At 50.1% G+C, this 25,348-nt stretch overlaps 1 protein-coding gene and 2 long non-coding RNA genes across 6 annotated transcripts in view; 2 read left to right on the plus strand and 1 right to left on the minus strand.

Annotated features, from left to right (window-relative positions):
* The window catches only part of DHX30 (DExH-box helicase 30), a 32,897-nt gene extending 13,774 nt beyond the window's left edge, over positions 1 to 19,123 (minus strand). Inside the window, exons 1-7 of one of the 4 annotated variants that reach the window (XM_079996426.1) lie at positions 19,063 to 19,091; positions 15,132 to 15,186; positions 7,268 to 7,285; positions 6,612 to 6,742; positions 5,715 to 5,825; positions 3,456 to 3,814; positions 1,239 to 1,362 (exon numbers count right to left, since the gene is read on the minus strand). In XM_079996426.1, coding sequence (XP_079852552.1) covers positions 1,239 to 1,362; positions 3,456 to 3,814; positions 5,715 to 5,825; positions 6,612 to 6,742; positions 7,268 to 7,285; positions 15,132 to 15,159 — 771 coding nt within the window. In that variant the 5' untranslated portion in view covers positions 15,160 to 15,186; positions 19,063 to 19,091. Of the gene's footprint in view, positions 1 to 1,238; positions 1,363 to 3,455; positions 3,815 to 5,714; positions 5,826 to 6,611; positions 6,743 to 7,267; positions 7,286 to 9,290; positions 9,493 to 15,131; positions 15,187 to 19,062 lie in introns of those variants that run through there. The other 3 variants (XM_079996425.1, XM_079996428.1, XM_079996427.1) reach the window with 3 other exon arrangements.
* Positions 1,429 to 15,280, plus strand: LOC307199315. Its single transcript, XR_013831860.1, has 2 exons — positions 1,429 to 2,045; positions 14,761 to 15,280. It is a non-coding gene; the product is annotated as an uncharacterized lncRNA (long non-coding RNA).
* On the plus strand, positions 3,823 to 5,177 carry LOC307199366. Its single transcript, XR_013831932.1, has 3 exons — positions 3,823 to 4,251; positions 4,631 to 4,793; positions 4,971 to 5,177. It is a non-coding gene; the product is annotated as an uncharacterized lncRNA (long non-coding RNA).
* Positions 19,124 to 25,348: the final 6,225 nt, after the last annotated feature.

The raw sequence follows: 25,348 nt of genomic DNA on the forward strand, positions 1-25,348 counted from the left end.
GCTCAGCGGGAGGAGCCCCCACTACCTCCCAATGTGTGCTGCCTTCTTTTCTCCAACTCACAGAGAAGCAGAGACCACTCAGCTGCTCCCAAAGGACATTGGAAGAGGCTAACCTTTAACAGTCACAGCTGTTAAGGCGGCACTGCAGCAACACCCCCCTACTAGCTGCCTAAAGGACTAGGAAGTGCCAGACAGAGCTCTGCTGCTGCATATTCTTTCTGTGTTGTGACATTATCAATTAAGATCGTTAGCTTCTTCACACAAACGTCTCAAAGGAGACTTACAAAATACAGCACGGCCACATCTTACGCACATTTAACTTGCACAGTTTCAACCATATGCAACTGAAAGGCTGGTTTGAAATGGCACAAGTTAAATCCAAGCAAAACGGAGAGATTAAAAGTTAATTGCACACTGGATCCTCTTAGGGGTACCTGGTGTGCAAAATGCTTTTAAGCTCTTTTTTTTTGGGGGGGGGGAATCCCAGATCAGGATGGGTACCAGCTCTAGGATGCTCATGTAGAGATTTCATGGCGGCATCTAAGTTCCCATGAGATCTCGCACAAACATCCCCAGGCTTCCAGGCTTTGTGTATACGTGGAGCCCTTGGAAGTGAACCCCAATGTAACATGCAATCACACTTACTGCGCAGAACAATTTAAAAGCAAAGGACAATTGGAGGCAATAGAGAACGAAACATACAGGTAATTGCAGCATCGTGTAAGCATCCTGGTTCTGAAGGTGAGAGGTGGCAACTATGGAAAACTTTGAAAATGACTTTTCCAGGTTTTGCCAACCTGGAGATGAGCTGGTTCCCTTTTGGACTCCGGCTCCCATCAGTCAGCCTGGCAGGAGCGTGGCTGTGGTGGCTGCAGCTGATGGAAGCTGCGGTACAAAACTGCTGGAGGGCACCAGGTTGGTGAAAGCTGGACTATTCATTAGCGAGCCAAGACAGAGAAAGGGGGAAGCTCGCTCGGAGGACTTCCCCTAGGGGCAAAAATTAGCTGGGAACTCTACAGATTCTGCTTTTTCCTGCAGTTTACGTGGCTTGGCTCACTGGCTAAAGTCACCTGGGGGCCCTTTGCTCTGCAAGCTCCTTTGGATACTGTTTATTTGCCCTTCACCTCTGGCAGCTCCCATTTGGGTGGTGGCACTTGCCCCAGGCCCAAGCCTCTCCAAAAAGACCTGCCTCCCTCCCTCCTCTGCGCCGTTGGCCGACGTGACCCTCTCCAACTCACCTTGACTGTGGATGAAGAAGTGGCAATCTGGATCACCTGGGCCAGGAGGTTCTTGGGCAGAGGAAACTGGGTCAGAGCCCGGAGGGCTGTGTTGTCATCCGTCATCTCGAAAGAGAACCCGTCCCTGCAGCAGGAGAGGGAAGAGAAGGCGGCTGCTAGATCCTCTCGTTCTAAAGGTTGCCATGTGGCCTCCATCACCTGACATCCGTCTTGCCTTCAGAGCTACACCTGCCCACCCACTAAAGAGCGGCTGGGAGACACAGGATTTATGCAACGGTGCATCAAAGAGATTATTCCCCCGTTTTATTATGGACTGCCAAGTATGGCTTGGAGTATGCGTTCAGGACACTGATACAGGGGGGAAGTAGAATTTGAGGGGGGCTAGAAGCCACAAAAAACAGGGTGCCCTCTGCCTGACCATGGACAGCCACACTTGGACACCCCACTGCCAAGGCAGAAACGTGTCTTCCTGGCTTTCCGTTTTCTTTACGTGGCTACCAGGAAAAGACCTCCGTTTCTTCCCCACTAGCCTCTAAAAAACCTAAAACAGGAGAGCTGACATTCCTAACAGATGGAGACACGTTTGAGCAGGATTGGTGAACTAGGAGATGCTTCTTGCTCCCAAAGGCAACGCTGTTCGGTGCTCTGGAAATTGTTTGCATCACACTGGCTCCAGAACCCCCGTGGCATTCCAGAACGTGGCCAGGATCACTCCTCCCTCCCTCCCTCCCCACACCACACCAGAGTAGGAAGGGGAAGGAGGAGGCTGCATTTGCAGGCAGGCAGAAGCACGGCTCAGACCAGCAGGTGAGGCACGCAGGAAGGGGGCGGTAAACTCACTGCTCCTCATGTCACCTGAGGATTAGGCACACACATGTAAAACGAATACACTATGGACTGGTGGAATTACAGAGCTGCAACAGTTGTTGATTTGCTACCAGCTCAGGTTCAAAGTGCTACACTTAGCATATAAAGCCCTTAACAACTGTGGGACCAGTTCACCTCTTGAGATCGTCTTCCTGCTGTGATTGGCAGAACTGGCACTACTACAGATGCCGTAAAATGCCCATTCCGCATCTGTAAGAACTCGATCTTTTAGTATAGCGGCACCCGCACTTTGGAACTCCCTGCCTATTGATACCAGGCAGGAGCCTTCACTGTACTTTTTTCGGCACCTGCTAAAAACTCCTGTTTAGGCAGGCCTACCCAGATATTCGGGAAAGTGATGCGAGCATTAACCTGTTTTTAATCGACTGCTATTTTAACTTTTCCGAAGTCCTAAATTATTGCTGTTAATTTTACTTCTTGGTAATTTTATTCTATCTTTCCTTTTGTAAACTACTTTGAGCCCCACCCCCCCAAAATCTGGCAGAGTGTAAATACAGCTAAGAAAGAGCCTGGAGAACTCTCTAAAGATCCTTCCAAGGGCATCATCCAACGCTGTCTCGGGGGCCATGCCAGGACACAAAGGCCTGATCCCATGCTGATGCCACGTGTGCATATTAATAATAATAATAATAATAATAATAATTTATTATTATTAATACCCCACCCATCTGGCTAGGTTTCCCCAGCCACTCTGGGCGGCTTCCAACAGAACACCAAAATACAATAACCTGTTAAACATTAAAAGCTTCCCTAAACAGGGCTGCCTTCAGATGTCTGGTAGTTGTTTTTCACTTTGACATCTGGTGGGAGGGCATCTGACAGGGCGGGTGCCACCACCGAGAAGGCCCTCTGCCTGGTTCCCTGCAACTTGGCTTCTCGCAGGGAGGGAACCGCCAGAAGGCCCTCGGCGCTGGACCTCAGTGTCCGGGCAGAACAATGGGGGTGGAGACGCTCCTTCAGATATACTGGACCGAGGCCGTTTAGGGCTTTAAAGGTCTGCACCAATACTTTGAATTGAGCTTGGAAACATACTGGCAGCCACTCCCAGTCACCAGTCTAGCTACTGCATTCTGGATTAGTTATCGTTTCCGGGTCACCTTCAAAGGTAGCCCCACATAGAGCACATTGCAGTAGTTCAAGCGAGAGATAACCAGAGCATGTACCACTCTGGTGAGACAGTCTGTGGGCAGGCAGGGTCTCATTCTGCGTATCAGATGGAGCTGGTAGACAGCTGCCCTGGACACTGAATTGACCTGCGCCTCCATGGGCAGCTGTGAGTCCAGAATGCATGAAAGGCCCATGGACTTCAGGGCTCAGGGGTTCTCCTACCTCATGTCTCTGGGTGGGGTGCGGGCCCCTGGATGCGCCATGGACAGGTAATCGGAGACGTCGATGGTGTCTTCCTCCAGCTCCCCTTCCTCCAGCTCCCCCTCTTCCAGCTCCCCTTCTTCCAGCTCCTCCTTCCGGATGGGTTTGGGGAGCCTGTTGTGCTCCAGGGACTGGATGGGTTCGCTAGGCTCCATCCTCCTCCAGCAGGTCGAGAGGTCGGCCAGAGACGGCCCGGACTTGGAGCGCCACCGGCTGCCCTCTGAGTACCACCGCTCATCGGGGCAGCCCAGCTGCTCAGCAAGGATGCGGTATTTTGCGGCATCAAAGAGCTCGTTTCGGGGACCCAGCAGACCCCAGCCCTGCGCAGAGGAAAGGAAAGGCGGTCAAGGTGTCTGGAAGGGGGGGAAGAAAAGGGTGTTTTGAACCACTCAAAGCTGCGTCAGAAAGAAGCCGGACTTCTTTGTTCACCTAGCCCATTACTGCCCCAATGACCAGCAACTGCAGCCCTCTAGAGAGGTCTTTTTCACCACTTGCGAGCTGGTTCTTTCACCTGCCAATGTCAGGGAGAGCAACAAAGGACCGAACTGGGCGCCTATGGTTGAGTGGCCTGGATGCAATCTCTCAGATTTCAGCAAGGACAAGGAGAAGGGGAGTAAGATGGCTGACTAGCAGAGCCTTCCACAAACTGGCATGCTGCAGTTCTTTCAGGCTGCAATCAGCATCAGGTGCGGTCAGGACAGCCATGGGATGCTTGGGCTAATGGGAGCTGCGGTCCAAAACACCTGGAAGGCACCAGGTTAAGGTGGCTGGTCTGGACCCAGAGCATGGCAGAGGGGCATTTCAGGCTCTGGAGCAGGAAGGGTGCGTGGGCAAGAGAGGAGCAATGGAAAGCCAAGTTTCAAAGGCACACTGTTTTATACAGATACATGGATTCAAGATGACATAGGTAAAAACAGCAATGTTCAGGAGCATTTGAGGAAATAAACTTTTTATGCCAGTATCAATAACTTCATTTGAAAACCACTCCCCTTTACAAAAAAGGCACATGTTTCTTGCTCACCGTGGTTTTAGCATCCCATTGCTGACATATCCTTCTGATGCTGCAGCCTTCGCCAACCTGGTGCCAGTGATGTTTTGGACCACAACCCCCCATCGAAAAACCCGGAAGGCACGAGGTTACTGAAGGCTGCCATAGTGCAACAATGCACATCTGTGAGCTGGCTGTTTGATTTTAATAATACACATTCATTTAATGCACATTTTTACACGCAGACCACCAGAAGTAGGATACTGTGCAGGATTTGCAAACAGCACAGAAATTTGTAGGCGCAATGGCCAGTGGCGTAGCATGGGGGGTGCAGGGGGGGCCGGCCGCACCGGGCGCAACATCTGAGGGTTAGGGTTAGGGGGCGCAAATCCATGGGTTAGGGGGCGCAAATCCACAGGTTAGGGGGTGCAAATTACTTGCCTTGCCCCGGGTGCTGACAACCCACGCTACGCCACTGGCGATGGCAGTCCATAGGACGGGGTGGGGAGAGGGAGAGGAGAAAGCTGGAGACACCTGGGATGAGAATTAATATCCTATATCCCTTTTAAATGTATTCATGGGGACGGGGGAATTGTTTTGTTTGTTTTCGTTCTCACTTTTATAACGTATATTGAATTTTTATGTCATGAACCTCCCTGAGATCTGCAGATGAAGGGTGTAATAATAATAGTAATAATAATTGTGCCTTTGACACGCATGACCAGCATGGAAGCTTGACTTAGTTTTTGACAGCAACTGTCACTCACTGAATGTGATTTGAAGCATTGGTGGGGAAACAAGACTTCCGCCTTCCTCTAATGTAACTTGGGAGTGGGGTGTCAAACAGACCAGCACCTCTTCCACTTCTGGCTTGCTGAACCCCCCAAATTTGGGACGGCTACCATTACAGGAACGCAAATCCAAAACTGCCTACTGCAACTCACCTCTCAAAAGCCCATTTAATCCTACAGCACCGCCCACTGCCTAGCTCTGGATATGGAAGGCCCAAAACGGCGGAAAAAGTTCAGGGAACCCCCTGCAGCCAGAGGGCAAGTCTTCCTAGTGGTCTTTGGAATCATACTAGGTGTCTGTGTATATATAAGGATGTTGCTGGCAAAATGAAAGCAAGAATTGGCCACAGGGTGAGGCCTGAGTGCATGAGAGGATGCTCTTTGACAGGGACAGGAAATGAAGGATGCCCCCCTGACAACAAACCCCAACCCCCGGATCACCTTGAAGAGCTGGCAAGCAGCGGCTGCAGCCTGCCGCTCAGCGTCGATCTTTTTGGTCCCGTAGCCTTCCACTTCCACGTTCTTTGGCCACTTGATGAGCAGCGTGACTTTCTACAGAAGGGCAAAGAAGGCAAGAGGTCAGGCATACTGCTCATATATGCAGCTTCTGAGAATCCTGTGCCTTCTTAACAGAGCACAGCAGTCAACACAGCAAGCACCAGCTCTCCTCACATGCAGCTTCACCTTAAGAGACATTTTCACAGCACTATAGAGTTGTGAAGGTCCATGGCGCTCATCCGATTCAGCCTCCTGTTACCATGTGTGTACCTGGGCTTACCTGTGCACCACCAGCACTCATGTATGTTCATATACACACTGCTGAGGGGTTTAGGATCTTTTGCTAGAGTTATGATGTATGCTTGTTATGGAAGTGTGTTAACCCGTAATCTTATGCCCACAAGAAGCTCTCACACAAAGGAAAGCTAGGAGCTAAATGGCACCTTAAACCGAAATTATGGGCGCAATAATGGAATGTCTAGGTGCGCTTTTTTAAATAACAAGAATACCAAGCTGAAAATGAATGAGCTAAAATATTATGTTCACATGGTCTGGTCCTTCCCCTGCCCACCCCCCTAATATTCTTAACAGGGTCTCTTCTCCGGTCTTCAGAGAGTGGCTTGAAGTGGGGAGGCAGAGAAAATTCCTTCTTTCTTTCCACTCTGCAGTTTTAATCTGAAATCTTAGGCACAGTTCTGCGCCTAGAGCACAGAAACTGCTCGCACTAATGAAATTCCCTGTTGCAAAATGCGCCTAGAACAATAGGAGTTTCGAACACCGAGCAGGAACTTGCTTCCCTGCCACTTCCATCCATTGCTTTAGGTGCTGCAGACAGTTCACCTTTTTCCGTGGCCCATTGGTGTGGATATACACCAGCTTGTCTCTTGCATGGGAAATGCCAAGAGCTCTTCCAATGACGCTGTTGAGCAAATTTTTAGGCTGGGGAAATTCCTTCAGTAAATCTCTTGAATCTGAAAGAAAATTGTGGGATGGGAGAATTAACCTCCTGTCAAACTGAGAACACTTCACAAGACAAATGAATCATGCAATGCATCTGTCATCCATATGAGGTCAGCAATGTCCAATGTTGCAGACGGCAGACTAAGCCTTGAGGTCCATTTACCAGGATTCAAGACACCAGGAAAGAGGTGTCTTATCAAAACTCCCAGGGCTAGCTGCTCTTGGGGGCTGATTTACACAAACCACTGGTGTACAGTGAGCTTTTGATGTGTGGTGAAGGTGCATTGCATCAACTGGCCTTCTGCTTTGAGAACTCCACATGCTCAAACCACCTTGCACAAGCGTTTAGCTAGCTCAGATGTTTGAGCTGAAGACAGCAAAAACATCTTTAAAGTGTTCACACAATAAGAGCTCAATAGAAACCATATCTAGATAGCAGAGATCAATCCTCCACACACACACACACACACACACACAGGCTACCGGCAGCAGCTAGACTTGCCAAGGAAGGAGAAGTGAAAGTGAAATTGACTCACCTCCTTGCATTGTCCTATCTAAGAGGAAAGCAAGAAGGAAAAGATCCAGAATAAAAAAAGGTTTGAGAAGGTGGAGCTTAAACAGATGGATATATCCCTATGGTACCTTCAGCGCCAACCCCATAAACTCCCAGAAAACAGAAGCTTATGGGTTTTCTTTTTAAAAAAATAAAATATGGTACCATGACAAAGAGCAGAGAGTTCCCACTAAGAATTCCGCAATGGGGCCATTCATTTCAAGTCATTTCCCAACTTGGAAGTTCTCAATAGAAAACCAATCATTGGACACAATTTAGGTTTAAATACAAGAACAACCTTCAAAATCCACAGCTGGGACCAACAAAGGTGTGGGAAGCTTTTGAGCTCTCTAAAAGCCTTCATCAGGCACAATGTTGTAGAAAGCAGGTGGTGGGGGGAACAAGGATAAAAAGTACAAAAAAATATATAGATTGATGGCGTAGCCAAGAGGTCAGCTTGTAGATCAGGATAGGGAACTGCATCCACCCTGGCAAGGCACCCAGCAGCCCATCACCTGGCAGCAGAACACGTCAGAAAAAGTGTCATGTATTGGGCTTTGAAGCCACAATTATTAGTTGCTCCCCATCTCTGAGAACTCAAAAGTCTGGCTTGGAATCAGCCTACAATTACCAGGTTGGAACAGAGTTTACAGACTGGCCTCCATCTAATGTTAGTAGTTTTTTTTTTAATAAAAAGTTTCCTCCTCCCCCTAATTCCTCCTTGCTCGACAAAAAGTTCTGGGGAACTCCAGAGATCACCACAATTCTGTGGCATGTCGGTTGATCATAATTAACGTTCTGCACAACTGTGGACTTTGGAGTTTCCCTTATGGACCAACACAACCACAGAGATCACCACAACATGCCCGACATTGTTTATATTTGCAAATGCACTTTGTGCTTTTAACTGGTGTGCTGTAGTGGTAGAGAATCTCATCTTACCCTTTCTTAAGAGAAAAGGTGGGCTGCTAAAGACCTGCTAAACCAATATTTGCAAGGATTTCGCACTAAACCACAGCATCACATTTACTCAAAGCAGCAGAGTGAATTAAACAGTAGCACAGATCCCATTGCTTCAACCCTGGCCTTCTAGGAGGTTACTTGGCATTGAAAACCAATTCCGGAGTTCAGAGGCCCCAGTAAAAGACAATACCAGCTGAAAGTCTGCTCACCTTCCTGATCCTCCTCGCCCCCCTAAAGTCCAAGAGTGCTTCCTGCTTATGGGATGCTCTTTTGAGCCAGACCCCCCCCATGCGCGCTCGGGGGCTCTAGAACAGACTGCAAGTGAAATCATCCTCTAGGGCGGGCCTAACGCCTAGGGAAACTCCTCGCTTCCTTTAGGCCAGGGGTCAGCAACCTTTTTCAGCCGTGGGCCGGACCACTGTCCCTCAAACCTTGTGGGGGGCTGGGACCATATTTTGGAAAAGAAAAAAAAAATGAACTAATTCCTAAGCCCCACAAATACCCCAGAGATGCATTTTAAATAGGAGCACACATTCTACGCATGTAAAAACACCAGGCAGGCCCCACAAATCACCCAGAGATGCATTTTAAAGAAAAAGACACATTCTACTCATGTCAAAACACGCTGATTCCCTGACCGTCGGCGGGCCGGATCCGGCCCCCGGGCCTTAGTTTGCCTACGCATGCTTTAGGAAGCCGAAGCTAAGGCCCCTCCGCCGGCCCCCCCCGCACCTTAAGGTTCATTTCTCGCTTGCCGGGGGAAGGGGGGGGAAGCGAGCACGTGCGGCGCGTGACCTTGACCGCGTCCAGCTCCGTTAGAAGCGCGCCGCCCATCGCCTCCAAGCGCGGGGGCGCGGGCGCGCGGGCGGGAGAGGCGCCCTCAAAAGGCCGGGGGGGGGGAAGGCCAGCAGGAGCACCGGCGCGGGGGGGGGTCTCATGCCCCTCGCCCATAGCCCCCCACCCCGCTTCCATGAGGGGAGAGTCTCCTTCCGCCCGCCGCCACCCGGCCTAAGGCCAGCCAGCAACCGGCGGCGCCGGCTCACCTTGGCGGCCCATGTCGCCGCCGCCGCCTCCGTCGTCGTCGTCGTCCTCCGCCTGCTGCGCCTGCTCCGCGCCGGCCGCGCGCTCGCACAGGCCCCTCCGCAAGGAGCGAGGCAGCGCGGGCTTCGCTCGCCACAGCGGCCCCGCGGCGCCGTCGAGCAGCATCTGCAGGAGCCGGCTGGACGCCGCCATCTTGGAAGGAGGCACGCTCGCTCGCACGCCGGCTGCGACGCAGGAGCGGGGCGCACGCGCACAAAGCCCAGAGGGGCGCCTCCGCCTTCCGCGCCCCCTGCAGGGCGCCGGGGTGAAGCGCAGGGAGGCCACAAAGGCAGGCAGGCAGGCAGGCAGGCAGGCAAGCGGACTCAACCCAGCAGCAGGACCCCAGCCCCCGACCCTCCTCTCCGGAGCCAGGGGAGACGTGCTTGCTGCCCCCTCGGATTTAAGCAAAGAGCTGAGGAGCGGCTTTGGGGGGCCCAGCAAGCCTCACCTCTGCCTTCACCCATCTCTTCCGGCTTATTTGTGGGTGTCCTCATCATAGTAAAGGTAAAGGGACCCCTGACCATTAGGTTCAGTCGTGACCCACTCTGGGGTTGCGGCGCTCATCTCGCTTTATTGGCGGAGGGAGCCGGCGTACAGCTTCCGGGTCATGTGGCCAGCATGACTAAGCCGCTTCTGGCGAACCAGAGCAGCACACGGAAACGCCGTTTACCTTCCCGCCGGAGCGGTACCTATTGATCTACTTGCACTTTCGAACTGCTAGGTTGGCAGGAGCAGAGACCGAGCAACGGGAGCTCACCCCGTCACAGGGATTCGAACCGCCAACCTTCTGATCGGCAAGCCCTAGGCTCTGTGGTTTAACCCACAGCGCCACCCGCGTCCCTGTCCTCATCATAATGGGCTGCAATACCTGCAGCCTAAAAGGTGAAGCCCCCTAATTTTCCAGGCCTCTAGGATTTTAAAACACCCATTATGCTATTGAAATGACAACATAAGTGTTACTCCGAAGGGAACTGGAAGCCTCGTGGTTTTCTTTCAAAAACTGCACAGATCACAACCACTTTAGATAGCCAGGGCTTTCAAAAAGACAAAAGAAACAAAGGTTGTCAAGAGAGGCCAGCAGAGGTACAAGAATTCAGATGGCTGCCGCTCTGCTGGCATGGTTGGGTCCACAGGAAAAGGCTGAATGTGGGTCAACAGTTCTGTGAACAAATGGCCTCTGCCAAAGCCTGCCCGTTTTCTTGATGTATTGGCTGTCCACAGTGCTGCTGCCTTGTAATCAAGGCAGCACGTAGCAAATGATGCTGGGGCTTGCAAAACAGCCCAGGAAAACTCAGAATGCTACAGCTTTGCTTCAAGAAGCAAGGTGGTACTGATCCAGTGGGAATTGTCCTTGGTCCAAAATGCTTCATTGCTAGAGCAAAAGTTCACAGGATTGGCTCATAAGACAAAAAAACTGGTTTAAAATAAAGAGCCGGTGCTTTGCAAAAAAGATATAAACATGGGTACACAAGCAGCTCTTCCAAGCCGGGAGACATGAAGAGACCATGGCCCAGTTCAACTTACCTGCTGTGTGCCTAATAAACCCGTAATGAAGACAACCCCCCCCCCATAAGGAAGCTTGAACAATGCTCCTTATGACACACAGTAAAGGTAAAGGTAAAGGTACCCCTGCCCGTACGGGCCAGTCTTGACAGACTCTGGGGTTGTGCGCCCATCTCACTTAAGAGGCCAGGGGCCAGCGCTGTCCGGAGACACTTCCGGGTCACGTGGCCAGCGTGACATCGCTGCTCTGGCCAGAGCCAGAGCCGCACACGGAAACGCCGTTTACCTTCCCGCTGGTAAGCGGTCCCTATTTATCTACTTGCACCTGGAGGTGCTTTCGAGCTGCTAGGTTGGCAGGCACTGGGACTGAGCAGCGGGAGCGCACCCCGCCGCAGGGATTCGAACCGCCGACCTTTCGATCGGCAAGCCCTAGGCGCTGAGGCTTTAACCCACAGCGCCACCTGCGTCCCCTATGACACACAGTAACTCCTATCATATCCAAGGGTAATGTAACATGTAAGAATGTAGGCTTCCCAACCTTAACATGGCCTCAATGCACTGTTCTGCTATTTGTCAAGCTAATGACTAAGTTCGTATAATAATGCCAACATATGGAAATCAAGTCCCACCCCGGCGCAAGAAGCCTGCAGACAGAGAGAAGCAGACAACTGCCTACTGACACTGGGCAAGGATTGGAGGGCAGGGTCATGACCACACTCTTGCTCTGTGGGTGCAAGGCTATGCTGAAGTCCGTGCCACTGTAGTCACACAAGCTGATATAAGGTATCACATCAAAGTGCGCAGCACAAGAACACAATGCTATGTGTAACACACATGAAGGGAGAACCAACACAGAGTTTTGTTGAAATACAGTGGTGCCCCGCAAGACGAATGCCTCGCAAGACGAAAAACTCGCTAGACGAAAGGGTTTTCTGTCTTTTGAGGTGCTTCGCAAGACGAATTTCCCTATGGGCTTGCTTCCCTATGAGTCTTGCGAGTTTTTTCCCTTCCCCCCCTTTTTTCTAAGCCGCTAATAGCCGCTAATAGCGCTAATCTGCTAAGCTGCTAATAGGGGTGCTTCGCAAGACGAAAAAACCGCTAGACGAAGAGACTCGCGGAACGGATTAATTTCGTCTTGCAAGGCACCACTGTACACAAGTGGGAGTCTGGAAAAGTAGCATGGGGGAGCAGTCACAAGGAATTCCAGTGCTTTAGGGTAGTCACAAGGTGGCTTGTTATGCAGCCAGACACCTTTCTCCTTACTGCACAGGAATGGAAAGGAGGGGGCACACCTAGGGATTACCTAGGGAGGGGGCACTAGGAGGCAAGGGGTGTCAGTGACAATCGGACATTGAAAAGCTGGTATCACTGGATCAAGCGCATCAATTTTGTTGAATTAAAGAAATAGCTTTAATTGGATTTCAAATAAATGTGGTTGGGGGAGCAGGTTAATGCTGCCAGCAGGGGCGTCTTACCCACAGAGGCTAGTGGTGCGGGGCGCCGTGGCACCAAGTTCTGGAGGGTGCCAGGGAAGAGGTGGAGGCCTCCAGGCATCAGCTCGCCACCCTCGCCCGCCATGCCACGCCCAAGCAGCACCGCGCCTGGAGCCTCTGTCTGCCATGGCCACCACATCACAAAGTGTCCAGCCTCCGCCTCTTCCCCGCCCTCCAGCCACTGCCCGCCTCCCCCAGCCCCGTCCTCCCTAATAAAAGGTTGACAACTCTGGGAAACGGGGGGGGGGGGGGGAAGGAGCTTTGCACCACAGCGCCGGATATAGTTAAGATAGCCCTGGCTGCCAGGAGTGTGAACGCTGGCCTTGGCCAACCAGGTTTGTACAAAACATCTGGCAGACAACTGCCATTGGCCCCAGTCAGCAAGGCCATACAACGACGGGGCTGATGCAAAACGTCTGGTAGGCACCAGGTTGGCAAATGCTGGCAGAAGTGCTGCTGCTGCATGAAAACCAATGCTTCCCTTGTGCAGCTGCAAGGGGCGTCATCCAGTTCCGCCAATGCTGGGTGGACTAGCTGTGCAGATGAAACGGCACCTGTAGGGGATGTTTGGTGGTTTTTGTGTTTCTGCTCTCATTGCTGTTTTCAGGTGACATGGACAGTTTATACCTTAGTGCTCTTAGTAACAAATGAAAGAGGAACTTTTCTGCTTACCCCAGACACCATAAAAAAGGTACTTTGGTGGCAGCGGCAACCACACACACTAGCAAACGAATCCCTTTCTTCCAGCCTAATAACTGAAGGAAAGGCTAATGGGCAGGAGTGAGAAAGCTTCCCAAAGCAGGTGGTTGCTAGGGGCAGGAGAAGAGATGGTGGGTCTATCCCTGAGGGATTACATAAGGAGGGCAACTGCGTCTGTGGAAGGAGACAGAGCAAAGAGTGAGGCTAAAGAAATATGGCATATGAGGGAGAGAAGTGGGAGGGAGCAGGCTGTGGACATGAAATGGATCAGCTGTCAGGGTTGGAAGGATGGACCAATAGGATCCCCCCCTCTCCACAGTATTTCTAGAGAAAGGAACCAGGTATGTAAAACACAGCAGTGAAAAGAATAGCAGCTGCAACCCCATCTTTGACAGGAAGAGGAGAGAGCTAGAGCACAGTAACAGAGAGCTGAAGGAGAAAGGTGAGATGATGGACAACCATCTACACGAGTCTGGCTAGTGGTTTGTCACGGACAGCTATACAAAAGCTTGCAGCTCTGAGCACGCAACGTGTAGGAAAGATGCCAAAAGTCAACCGTCTCCTTATTTGAAGTCACAAAACTTTTTATTAAGCAACATAAAAGCATTTAACAGCATTTAATTTCTACATTTTGTCCTGCAGCTCGCCAGGTCAGGCTAAAGGCATAACTTGCCACTCTTGTCTCAAAGGAACCAGCCATGGTTGAGTCTTTCTGATGCAGACAGGAAGGTAATTTTGCTGTGTTCCTCTCCCATCACAGGACCACCATGGAGTCCATGACAAACCACTAGCCTTGTTCTGAAGACTCCTGCCCTGCTTGGGGTCTCTTTTTCAAGTTCTGCAGTTGATTCGGCCACTGCCAATGTCATCATCGTGCCAACTCACCTGACAAGTGAGCCAAGTGTGCGTTTAGGAAAAGAATCCTTGAATTCATTGCTCTTGGTGATGAAAATTTGCAGGGTCTTTATGCCAAAGGGCTGCAAAGGTGATAATAGTACTTCACCGGGCGGACACAGTAATCATCTCTCTTTCAGCCAATCCCAGGAATTCTTTATTCCTGCATGAGCACCTCGTTTTAAAATCAACGGCCAGGAGCTCAGAAAGAACAACAAGGATGGCGGATGGCTGGAGCAACTAACGTGGAAAACTAGTAATGAGCTAAATGGAGAGTTTGGTTAGGGAAAAGAGGAAAGAAACAACATGATAGAAGATGAGAACATGTTGTACAGATGTTGTCAACACCAAGGACAGCACTCACTAAGGTGGTGCAAAGCAGCACAACTAAGAAAAAGGGATATGAGGTTTAAAAAGGGGGAACGTTCCTATTTCAAATTGGATTGGGGGTGGGGAACACCAAAGCCTAATCTAATGTGGATAACCAATGGAAAGGCTAGAATGGACAGAAAACTGGGTTTGCAGGGTATGTGAGATCTATATACGGTAAGCCATGACAGTTGAATGCCACCCGCATGATTGCAGAGAGGGAAAGGGTCACTATCGAAATAGCTACTGGAGATCTGCAAAGATGTGAATCGTTGAATGTTTGTCATTATTAGCTAGAGGCCAATTACATGCCCACAGGCAGCTTCAGTAACAAATGTTTTGGTTGTGCCTGGTTGAAATGAGCCTTGATGTAACATCTGCAAAACGCACCTGGGATTATGGACCAATTCATAGCCAAAGGCATGAGATGATTTTCAGCTCAACAATGACCCACAACTTCTTTCTCATTTTCTAGGTAGTACATCTGAATACGTCCTAGCCAATGCTGTAAGCCAAAGATGAGGAACCTAAAGCTCTTCAGATGTTGCTGGATTCAGACTCCCACCATCGCTGAACATTGGCCATGCTGGCTTCTGGAAGTTGTAGTTCAACAATATCTGGAGGGCACTGGACTCCCCATCCCTGTCAGAAGCTCAGCATGAGGACCTGAAGCCAGTGTGAATAGAAAGTGACTGGAAATTTCATTCACTGCCACAGGGGGAAGCTCAAGTCTCACAAAGGTCTGGTGTGACTGAGAAGAGAACCAGTTCTAGAGCTTTCCCCCCTAGTCATCAAAAATAGTGATTCCTCCATGACCCACCCCATTCCGGCCAGCTACCTTCTTACCTCTTCTACATGAATTCAGGGAGAACATCGCTGGCAGAGCAAAATGGTCCAGTTCCTGGAAAAACAAGAGGGAGAAGAGATAGGAGAGATGAAATGTATCAAGGAGAGCCTAACCAATTTTAAGCAAAACAAAAAAATTCCTTCCAGTAGCACCTTAGAGACCAACTAAGTACAGTGGTACCTCGGGTTACATACGCTTCAGGTTACAGACTCTGCTAACCCAGAAATAGTACCTCGGGTTAAGAACTTTGCTTCAGGATGAGAACAGAAATTGTACTCCGGCGGCGCAGCAGTCGGAGGCCCCATTAGCTAAAGTAGTGCTTCAGGTTAAGAACAGTTTCAGATTAAGAATGGACCTCAGGAACGAATTAAGTACTTAACCTGAGGTACCACTGTATCTGAAGAAGTGTCCATGCACACAAAAGCTCATACCAATAACAAACTTAATTGGTATTTTGTTTCGACTGCAGCAGACCAACACAGCTACCTACCTGTAACTAAAATTTTAAGCAACCGTCCAACCAGAACTTGTATGTAAATATTGTGTTTCTGAGAGAGATAGGAAGCCAAATGCCTCAGGATCACATGTAGTAAGGCTTATTGGCCGGGGTTTGTCAGCTTCCTTTCAACCAACTTCTGGGAGGAGGTTTATCTATGAAACCAGTCTTTTCAAAATCGCAGGATCCCAAGGACGCCATCATCTCAGCACATACATCTCAATTCCTAGTGGACTTCCCTCTCCTCATTACAGAGATCCTTTAAAGAAGGAGATGATGGGGATTGATGCTGGGATCTTTTTTGTCCAACTACTCAGCCATGCCCCATCCCAAGTGCAAAGCTCCACATTAAAAAAAACCACAAATGTTTAACTTGGTGACACATTTCCCTTTTAGAACTTTAAGTAGAAGCAGCAGTGCGTATGTGTTTGGTAACCCTATCCCCCATCTGTACCCATGAAAATCCCTCCCAAGTTCCTAGTTGGTGCTAAAGAAAACTTTGGGGAAAAGAGCAGTATCTCAGTGTAAGGAAAGTGTTAAACCCACCTCCCCACTTTGCTGTCATTCTGACTCCACCCCAGCTGCTATTTACAGTTTGAAAAGCCAAGCAGCACAGTTTGGTCCTAACCAGTGGTGCTGATTATCAGGATGAAAGAAGATTCAGTGTAACCAAAGGGATTGAAAAATCCTCATGATATTCCCAAGCGACATTCTTAATTATTCAAAGACTTTAGGAGCTGCAGGGATCACAACTGACCTGAAAAAAGCCAGGCTGACCTGACTGCTCCTCTACTTTTAACTGCAGCTTTACTTTTAGGAAACCAGCAGATGAAGCCTTTTAAGACATACCAAGATAAAAAAACACCTGAAAACGGGGGGGGGGGGGTTTGCCAGCATGGTGCCCACCAGATGTTTGCCGGACTACAACTCTCATTCATCATCCCTCACCACTAGCCCTGCTGTCTGGGGCTGATGAGAGTTGGAGTCCCTGTGTTAATATCTTCGTCATCAACTCACTATTAAAGGCCCAGAGCAGAGGCTGATAAAGAAGCCAGCATCCCTACTGGCTGTTCTCCATAACCAAAGACAGGCATGGCAATTTGGGACTTTGCTTGGGAGGGTCAGAAGGACATGGGCAAGTCTGGGCAACATTTAGTCCATTCAGTTTTTTCTCATAGTGCTCAAGGAAGGCTGACCGCATGGAGGTCCACTGACGGTTCCCACATACAACAGTCAAATAAAAGATATGTTTTCCAGGATCATCACAGCATCAGTGGAGGCAAAGGATGTACCAGTCCCAGTGACATTTAAGAGTTTTGGCAGGTGATAGCCGCCATGCAGGCATAAAAACCCTGTACCCACTGAAATGCCCTCTTCTATGTCACCCTTGCAAACCCATCCAAGAGCCGATGCAGAGTCAAGCCCACACATTCCCAGGACATGCTGGGCACTTAAAAACAACTGTTGTTCAAGAGCCATGCAGTGAAGAACATTGTGCCATCTGTCTCACAGTTTCCCCATCATAGCTACTCCAAGTTTAGTATGCGATTACTACATTTTTTTTAATACATAGAGAGCGAACACCCCCAAAAAGGCATAAAACAGAGACTAGTGCTAATAACTGTGGATTAGGGACTGATGGTGGTGTCCAAGTTCAAATTCTTGCTAAACCTAGAGCATGGTGGAGATTTGGGCAAGTCACTACACATCTCAGCCTAGCCTACTTCAAAGTTATGCTGAAGACACTTGTTTAGGCTGGGATGTTTGGCACACAATGCCAGAGTTAGGTTTTCTCCATTGATTCAATCAATCAAGAAGCGAGCTCTGCCGATGAATATTCTTAACAGCCATTAATCCCAGTCTGCCTCTCCCCGTCCATGTCCGTTTGTTACAACAGAAGTAGTGTAGACTAGCTCATGCTGCCAACTTGAACTTGCCTGCAACTGATGTTCCAAGAACAAGAACTGCTGATTCTCAGCTCCCTTTGCCAACCTGGTGCCCTCCAGATGTTCTGGACTACAACTCCCGTCACCACCAGCCAGCCATCAAAACCAACTTGACCCTTGCAAGCTTTTATTCCAGCGTTAAAATAAGGCTGGAACTCCAGGGATCTAATTTCATCCCAATTCCATGCAAACTCACTCCCATCCTCTTCCCCTATAATGACCCCTACTTGTGATCTGATGCACTACCTCCTGTTACCTATCTACCTGTTCCTCTTACACCCAGAGGAATTGTGTCTACAAACAACACTGAGACTCATGAGCATCCGGACGCACCTGGCTGGGTACTGCCTTAAGCAGAATTCTGCTCCAGAAGGCAGAGCTTGCTTTGATCCAGAAAATCATAAAACCCACTGAAATCCACACAGCTGCCAAACTAACTTTTGCCAAACTACCACCCTCCCTCCCTCCCTGCCACCAGAACCATGGCTTTGCCCACCTCTGATGCTGTTAAATCAGATCTGAAGACATCCCTTTGTCAACCTCAGCATCAGGACCACCAACCCTACTCTCACTCTTTCGGTTCTGCACAGCTTTCCAACGTCACCTCGCCTCCATCACTAGCCAAGTTGCTGTCTCCAGACCCTGGGTGCAATTCTTATGATTACCTCCATCGCCATGCAGTGGCGTAGCGTGGGGGATGCAGGGGGGGCCGGCCGCACCATCTGGGGGTTAGGGTTAGGGGGCGCAAATCCACAGGTTAGGGGGTGCAAATTACTCGCCTTGCCCCGGGTGCTGACAACCCACGCTACGCCACGGTCGCTATGCCAGACTCACCAACATCCCTTCGCCAGACACACCTACAGCGCTCCCATCCCGAGGGCCCCTCTCCCCACACCAAGCCCCCCATACCTCCTGCAATCCACCTCTTCCAAGCGGGGCATCCCAGACCAGGAGGACCAGGAGGAGCAGGGCTAAGCGGCTGCCTCTCCGCCTGGCCTACCTCACGGGGTTGTCGTTGGGAGGAAGAAAACGCCCCCTTGCAAGCAAACGTCAAGTCGTCCCAGTGCAGGACCAAACACCTGTCACTGCCCCCCACCCCCCCAAAAAAACCATCCTTCGTGCCGATTCTCTTTCTCTCACCCCCCCCCCAAGAAGCACCTCTTCTCCACGCCCACCCCGCCAAGACCTCGGTCCCCCTCGCCCCCCCCCACGGCCTGCTCCCCCCCCGCCCCATCCAACCCCTCCCCCCTTATTCGCCCCTTGCCCCCCTCACAGCCCCCCCTCTCCTCTGCGCATCCCCCTCCTCCCATTTATCTCCCCCCCCCCGCCTCGAAGCGCCTCACGGCAGCTGCGTCCGCCTCTCCCTCCCTCCCTGACGGGCGGCGGCGGCGGCGGCGCCCGCTCCTTTCCTTCCCTCTTCTTCTTCGCCGCCGCCGCCGCCGCCGCCTATTCTCCTTCTTTCTCCCTCCTCCCTCACGGGCCACCGACCTCCTTCGCGCCGCTGCTCTTCGCCGCTCTGGCCGAGGGGCGGGCGAGGAGGAGGAGGAGGAGGAGGAGCGCGAGGCCGCGGCGGCTGCGCGGAACGGGCGGGCGGGCGAGTGCGAGGGAGCGGGCCAAGGCGGCGGGTGGGTGGGTGGGTGGGTCGCGGGTTTCCCTCACTGGCCGGCCGGCTCGCTCTTTTCCCTCTCAGGGCGCCGGGACTACGGCTCCCGGCAGGCCCTGCGCGGCGCCGCCGACGCGGCTTCCGGTCCCTGAGCGGAAGCGGAGGAGGGAGGAAGGAAGGAAGCGCAGCCGGGGCTTTCGGCGGGGAGGGAGGGAGGGAGGGGCGAGAGGAGGGCGCTCGCGTCTCTCCAAGGCAACGGAGCACGCCAATGGGAGGCGGCGGGGGGCGGGGCTTGGAGGGGAAAGGCGGAAGGTGACGGGCAGGCCCGGAGAGAGAGGAGGAGGAGGAGGAGGAGGAGGAGGAGGAGGCCGGTGCCGCCTCCGGGCCTCTGCCGGTGAGTGAGTGAGTGAGTGAGGCAGGCGCCCCTTCTCCTTCCCCCGGGACTCGCCTCCCCTCAGTCCCTCCGCCCTATCACCTCCCCCCCCCCCCGCCTACAACTGTCTGGGCTTCACCTGCCGGACTACCGCCTGCTTCTCTTTTCCTTTTTCCTTTTTCCTTATTTATTTATTTCGCTTTACATCCCCCCCCCCTTCCCCAAGGAGCGCGAGGCGGCGTGCGTGGGTTTGCCCCCCTCCCCCACCTCTTTTTTTTAAAATAATAATAATAATAATAATAATAATAATAATTTATTTATAGCCCCCCAACTGGCTGGGCTTCCCCTGCCACTCTGGGCGGCTTCCAAAAAATATTAAAATACTGTAATACATCAAACATTAAAAGCTTCCCTAAACAGGGCTGCCTTCAGATGTCTTCTAAAAGTCTGGTAGTAAAGGTAAAGGTACCCCTGCCCGTACGGGCCAGTCTTGACAGACTCTGGGGTTGTGCGCCCATCTCACTTAAGAGGCCAGGGGCCAGCGCTGTCCGGAGACACTTCCGGGTCACGTGGCCAGCGTGACAAAGCTGCATCTGGCGAGCCAGAGCCGCACACGGAAACGCCGTTTACCTTCCCGCTGGTAAGCGGTCCCTATTTATCTACTTGCACCCGGAGGTGCTTTCAAACTGCTAGGTTGGCAGGCGCTGGGACCGAGCAGCGGGAGCGCACCCCGCCGCAGGGATTCGAACCGCCGACCTTTCGATCGGCAAGCCCTAGGCGCTGAGGCTTTAACCCACAGCGCCACCTGCGTCCCCCCAAAAAAGTCTGGTAGTAATAAAATAAAATAGAAGTCTGGTCGTAATAGCCCCCACAACAACAACAACAGCAACAACCACCCTGTGAGGTAGGCTGAGGCGGAGAGAAGGTTGCACGTAAGGGCCGGGTGGGGTGTTGAAGGTGTTGAACCCTCGCCCGCCTCAGGTCGCAAGAGCTCGACGCTCTTCCGACGCCACCGTTTCTCCCTCAGCAGTCTGGCAGGCAGAAATTTAGCAGGTCGATCGGCTCTAATGTGTCTTCGTATTTTAACGTTTACGTTTCAAAATATAGCTGCAATCCACCCCCCTTTTTATTGTTTTATGTTTGCATAAACCACTTTGAGCTGTAGTAATTTTTTTATACAATCAAGCGGCATATGAATTGTATCAAACAAACAAACAAATTCCCCTTATTGGCATGAAGATAAGCTGTAACATTTAACGTTTGAACACTGTTACAGGCAGTTCAGGTGTACGTTGGAAGGTTCAGGAAACATAAAAGGAAGTACGCAGTTCTGAGTTAAACTCTGGAACTCGCTCGTGTTGAAATGTTTGCTGTGCATGCTCCTTTCTTTGAGCTCAGGATTTTCCATGGCTTTAGTTAAATTATGGTCCTTCCATGGTCCTTACAACTTTCTTTATATATTTATTGGTCCTGAGAAAAATTATGGTTCTGTGCATTTCTTTCAAACCCTGGAATCACTTTCCCCCCAGATTAAACATGCACCTGAAGTTGGAGGAGCTTGTTTTGATGGCCTCATTCTGGATTGCAGTGCAGTGCCGCAATTCTTCCAGACCTTCAGAAATGGACGGGTCAGAAAGGGGAGTAACATGACGGTAAGAATCCTTAAGATTATTAAGCCTCTCACAGGAATGCCTTATACGTCACATGCTATGGTTTATTTCTATAGAGCTTTTAGGCCCAAAGTCCCCCAATGTGGTGAACAACATTGTACAGTGGTACCTTGGTTTACAAACTTAATCCGTTTCGGCAGTCCGTTCTTAAACCAAAGCGTTCTTAAACCAAGGCATGCTTTCCTATACCAGCAGGGGACTCAATTTACAAATGGAACACACTCAACAGGAAGCAGAAAAAGTTCACAAACACCTACTTCCAGTTTCGCAGCGTTCTTAATCCAAGTTGTTCAAAAACTAAGCTGTTCTTAAACCAAGGTACCACTGTAATATTGTACAAAGCAAAGTTAAAACAAAAATACAAGAAACATGGTAAATCAATACTATAAAAAAAAGGTAAAGGTACCCCTGCCCGTACGGGCCAGTCTTGACAGACTCTGGGGTTGTGCGCCCATCTCACTTAAGAGGCCAGGGGCCAGCGCTGTCCGGAGACACTTCCGGGTCACGTGGCCAGCGTGACAAAGCTGCATCTGGCCAGAGCCAGAGCCGCACACGGAAACGCCGTTTACCTTCCCGCTGGTAAGCGGTCCCTATTTATCTACTTGCACCCGGAGGTGCTTTCGAACTGCTAGGTTGGCAGGCGCTGGGACCGAGCAGCGGGAGCGCACCCCGCCGCAGGGATTCGAACCGCCGACCTTTCGATCGGCAAGTCCTAGGCACTGAGGCTTTAACCCACAGCACCACCTGCGTCCCGAATCAATAGCGACACAAATACTAAATACCCATCAACCACATCATGAGCTGTATTGAGCTGCATTCATGCCTTTTCTGTGGACACAGCTTCTTAGCGTTCCCCTTCTCACTTAGAAGCCACCTTAATTTGCATTTCCACCCTCACCCCGGCCAAGTTCTAATATGTCAACTATTATTAAGTCGCCCATGGGAAGTGCCCTCCCTCTCGTCACGTCCCGAAGGAGAGACCCAGAGGCAGGATACCCTTTTCCTTCACTCCCTTTGGAGCTACCCATCCATTATAGGTAAAGGTAAAGGGACCCCTGACCATTAGGTTCAGTCGTGGCTGACTCTGGGGTTGCGGTGCTCATCTCGCTTTATTGACCGAGGGAGCCGGCGTCCAGCTTCCGGGTCATGTGGCCAGCATGACTAAGCCGCTTCTGGCGAACCAGAGCAGCGCACGGAAACGCCGTTTACCTTCCCGCCGGAGCGGTACCTATTTATCTACTTGCACTTTGACGTGCTTTCGAACTGCTAGGTTGCTCGGTAGCAACGGGAGCTCACCCTGTCGTGGGGATTCGAACCGCCGACCTTCTGATTGGCAAGCCCTAGGCTCTGTGGTTTAACCCACAGCGCCACCTGTGTCCCACCCATCCATTATAAATCATATCAAAATAATGTATTCGAGCTGTAACGTACGTCCAGAATGAACAGACAGACACTGCAAAGGAGTAGTAGAGAGCTAAATCTATTGCCCCATGGTGGTTCTTCACTTTATCTTTTTATTACCGCTGCTTCTGATTTCAATCATACAGCAGTTTCTGAGTGTTAGTGCTGTACTGGAGCAGGAAGAGGCATAGTTCCTGCTGGGAGTGAACTGTGGTGCTGTACAGGCAGGGCAGTGAGGCTCATGTGCCTTCCCAATGCTGAGCATCACTTTCAGTGATTGAGAAGCCCAGGAACCAAAATGGTCAAAGCCTGGAAACGATGCCTTATGAGGAATGGCTAAGGGAGCTGAGCATGTTTAGCCTGGAGAAGAGGAGGTTAAGGGGTGATATGATAGCCATGTTCAAATATATAAAAGGATGTCACATAGAGGAGGGAGAAAGGTGGTTTTCTGCTGCTCCAGAGAAGCGGACACGGAGCAATGGCTCCAAACTACAAGAAAGAAGATTCCACCTAAACATTAGGAAGAACTTCCTGACAGTAAGAGCTGTCTGACAGTGGAATTTGCTGCCCAGGAGTGTGGTGGAGTCTCCTTCTTTGGAGGTCTTTAAGCAGAGGCTTGACAACCATATGTCAGGAGTGCTCTGATGGTGTTTCCTGCTTGGCAGGGGGTTGGACTCGATGGCCCTTGTGGTCTCTTCCAACTCTTATGATTCTATGATTCTAGGAAGCTCAGTGTGGGGTGGGTGGGGTGGTGGCAGCACAGGCCAATCTGATGCACCTGCCATTGTGCCTGCACCGTGCTGATCTCTCCTCCCCACCTCTCAGGAACTTGCCGCGATGCCCATAGTTGGGAAGGCAGGTGAGTCATTTTGCCTGCTACCAGACCCTGCCCAGAGGTCTCCCTAACGGTCTTGGCATGCATTCGTACAGCCCACCACTATGCATGTTTACTCAGAAATCCATTGGGTTCAAGGAAAGTTAGTGCCAAATATGCAGGTTTCAGAGTTTGGGCAGATTCGTACAGGAGGGTGTAGCCCTTCAGATGGCCTGGGATGAGCAAATTAGAGCTTGAGGTTGTAGACATAGTAACGGTCAGCACTCTGCTGCAATTTGAATACCTCTTCTGCGAGTGTTTTGTTGTGGATTTGAGTCCTGATTACGGTATATCTGTTACAATGAGGGATGTGTGAAGAGAAGTGTGGCAAAACAGTAAGACTTATTTAAATAAGAAACATGCAAACTCCACTCAGTGCTAATGAACATTCTTCAATTTTAATGTCATCTGCATTGAGTGAAGTTTACAGGAATCTTAATTTGAAACAGGTTCTCTTATTTTAAAAAGATACAACAACCAAACAAACTAAAATACAATCTAAAATTAACAAAAATGGGAACAAAACAATAATGGGGACAAAATTATATACGCCAGCAAACTGCAGCGATATACTAACATATTGTTTTGAGGCCTCCACCAGAAATGCCTGCCAGAATATAACTTGTAATATATACTTAAAAGTGAGGAAAGGGGCCAGATGAAGGACTCTTGGGAGCCACATTCTTATTTTTCTGCCACATTTCAGCATTTTTGAAAAGTTATGCATACTATTACAATCTAAATGAGTGCAGGCAATGTACCATGCTTATATACCTTGCGCTGAGTACTAGTTGCTGCTTTGCTATGCATAGTTAATAAATGCTAATCAGTAGCATTTAAATTGTTTTCAGAATTTGTAGAAATGGGACTTGCCTTGTATCTTAATCTTGTACTGTTCCCTTGGTGTTCCTCTCCATTCTGTCCTCACAACAACACTCCCGAGAAAGGTTAGGCTGAGACACAGTGAGGGGTCCAAGCTCATTCAGTGAGCTTCATAGCTGAGGATGGATTTGAACCCTGGTCTTCAAGGGCCTAGAATACCACACCACCCACTGTGCCGCAGGGGCTCTTAGTGCTTGGAAAACCTTTGAATTTTGTAGTATATTAAAGGCTAAGGCTGCAGTTCTAAGCACTTTTTGCAGGGAGTAAGATTCATAGAATTCAAGTCAACTTTCCTCCAAGTAATAGTGCTTAAGATCACATTGTAATGTTTTTATTTTTATGAGCACGAGGTTTGTATATTGCCCTTCATACAGATATATGCTATGGCAGTGATTCCAAAACTCTCTGAGTTCAATTTGGTTAGTATGTGTGTATAGAGGGAACCTCTGACAAATGTGGTTTTTCCTGAATACAGACAAGCACTTGGCTTGAATATGTATATTAAAAATTGTATACTATATTCTTTAACTTTTAATCTTTCTTCTTTTCCGCGGCTGGAAATATAAGAGTTGTTTCAGCTTGTCCCTGTAACCTGAGAGATCTCATTTGCTAATGCGTTAACATTAGTGTAAAGACTGAGAAAGAAAAGCCTTTGAATGCTGTGGTCAGCAGTTGGCAGCTTCTTGGGTCTGTGTAACACCTTGCCATTTAAAAAGCAGTAGAATGTTGTCCAGGCACTGGCGCTTTTTGAAAAAGGGGCAAGATGCCCACAGGTAAAGCAGGTATTCAGTGGTAAAATTAATGTACTTTCAGGAATAACTCTCCCCATTCTACTGTGTATTCTGTAAAAAAAGTTAGCTTGCTTAAAGCTTGAATGTTTGGGTTGGTTTCCAGGCTTTGATATGCCTGTCCTGTTTGTGCTGGGATAGCTCAGTCTGTAGCGCCTGAGACTCATTTTCTGGGTTTTGGGT

Source organism: Podarcis cretensis, assembly GCF_951804945.1.
Source record: "Podarcis cretensis genome assembly, chromosome: 12".
NCBI lineage: Eukaryota > Metazoa > Chordata > Lepidosauria > Squamata > Lacertidae > Podarcis > Podarcis cretensis.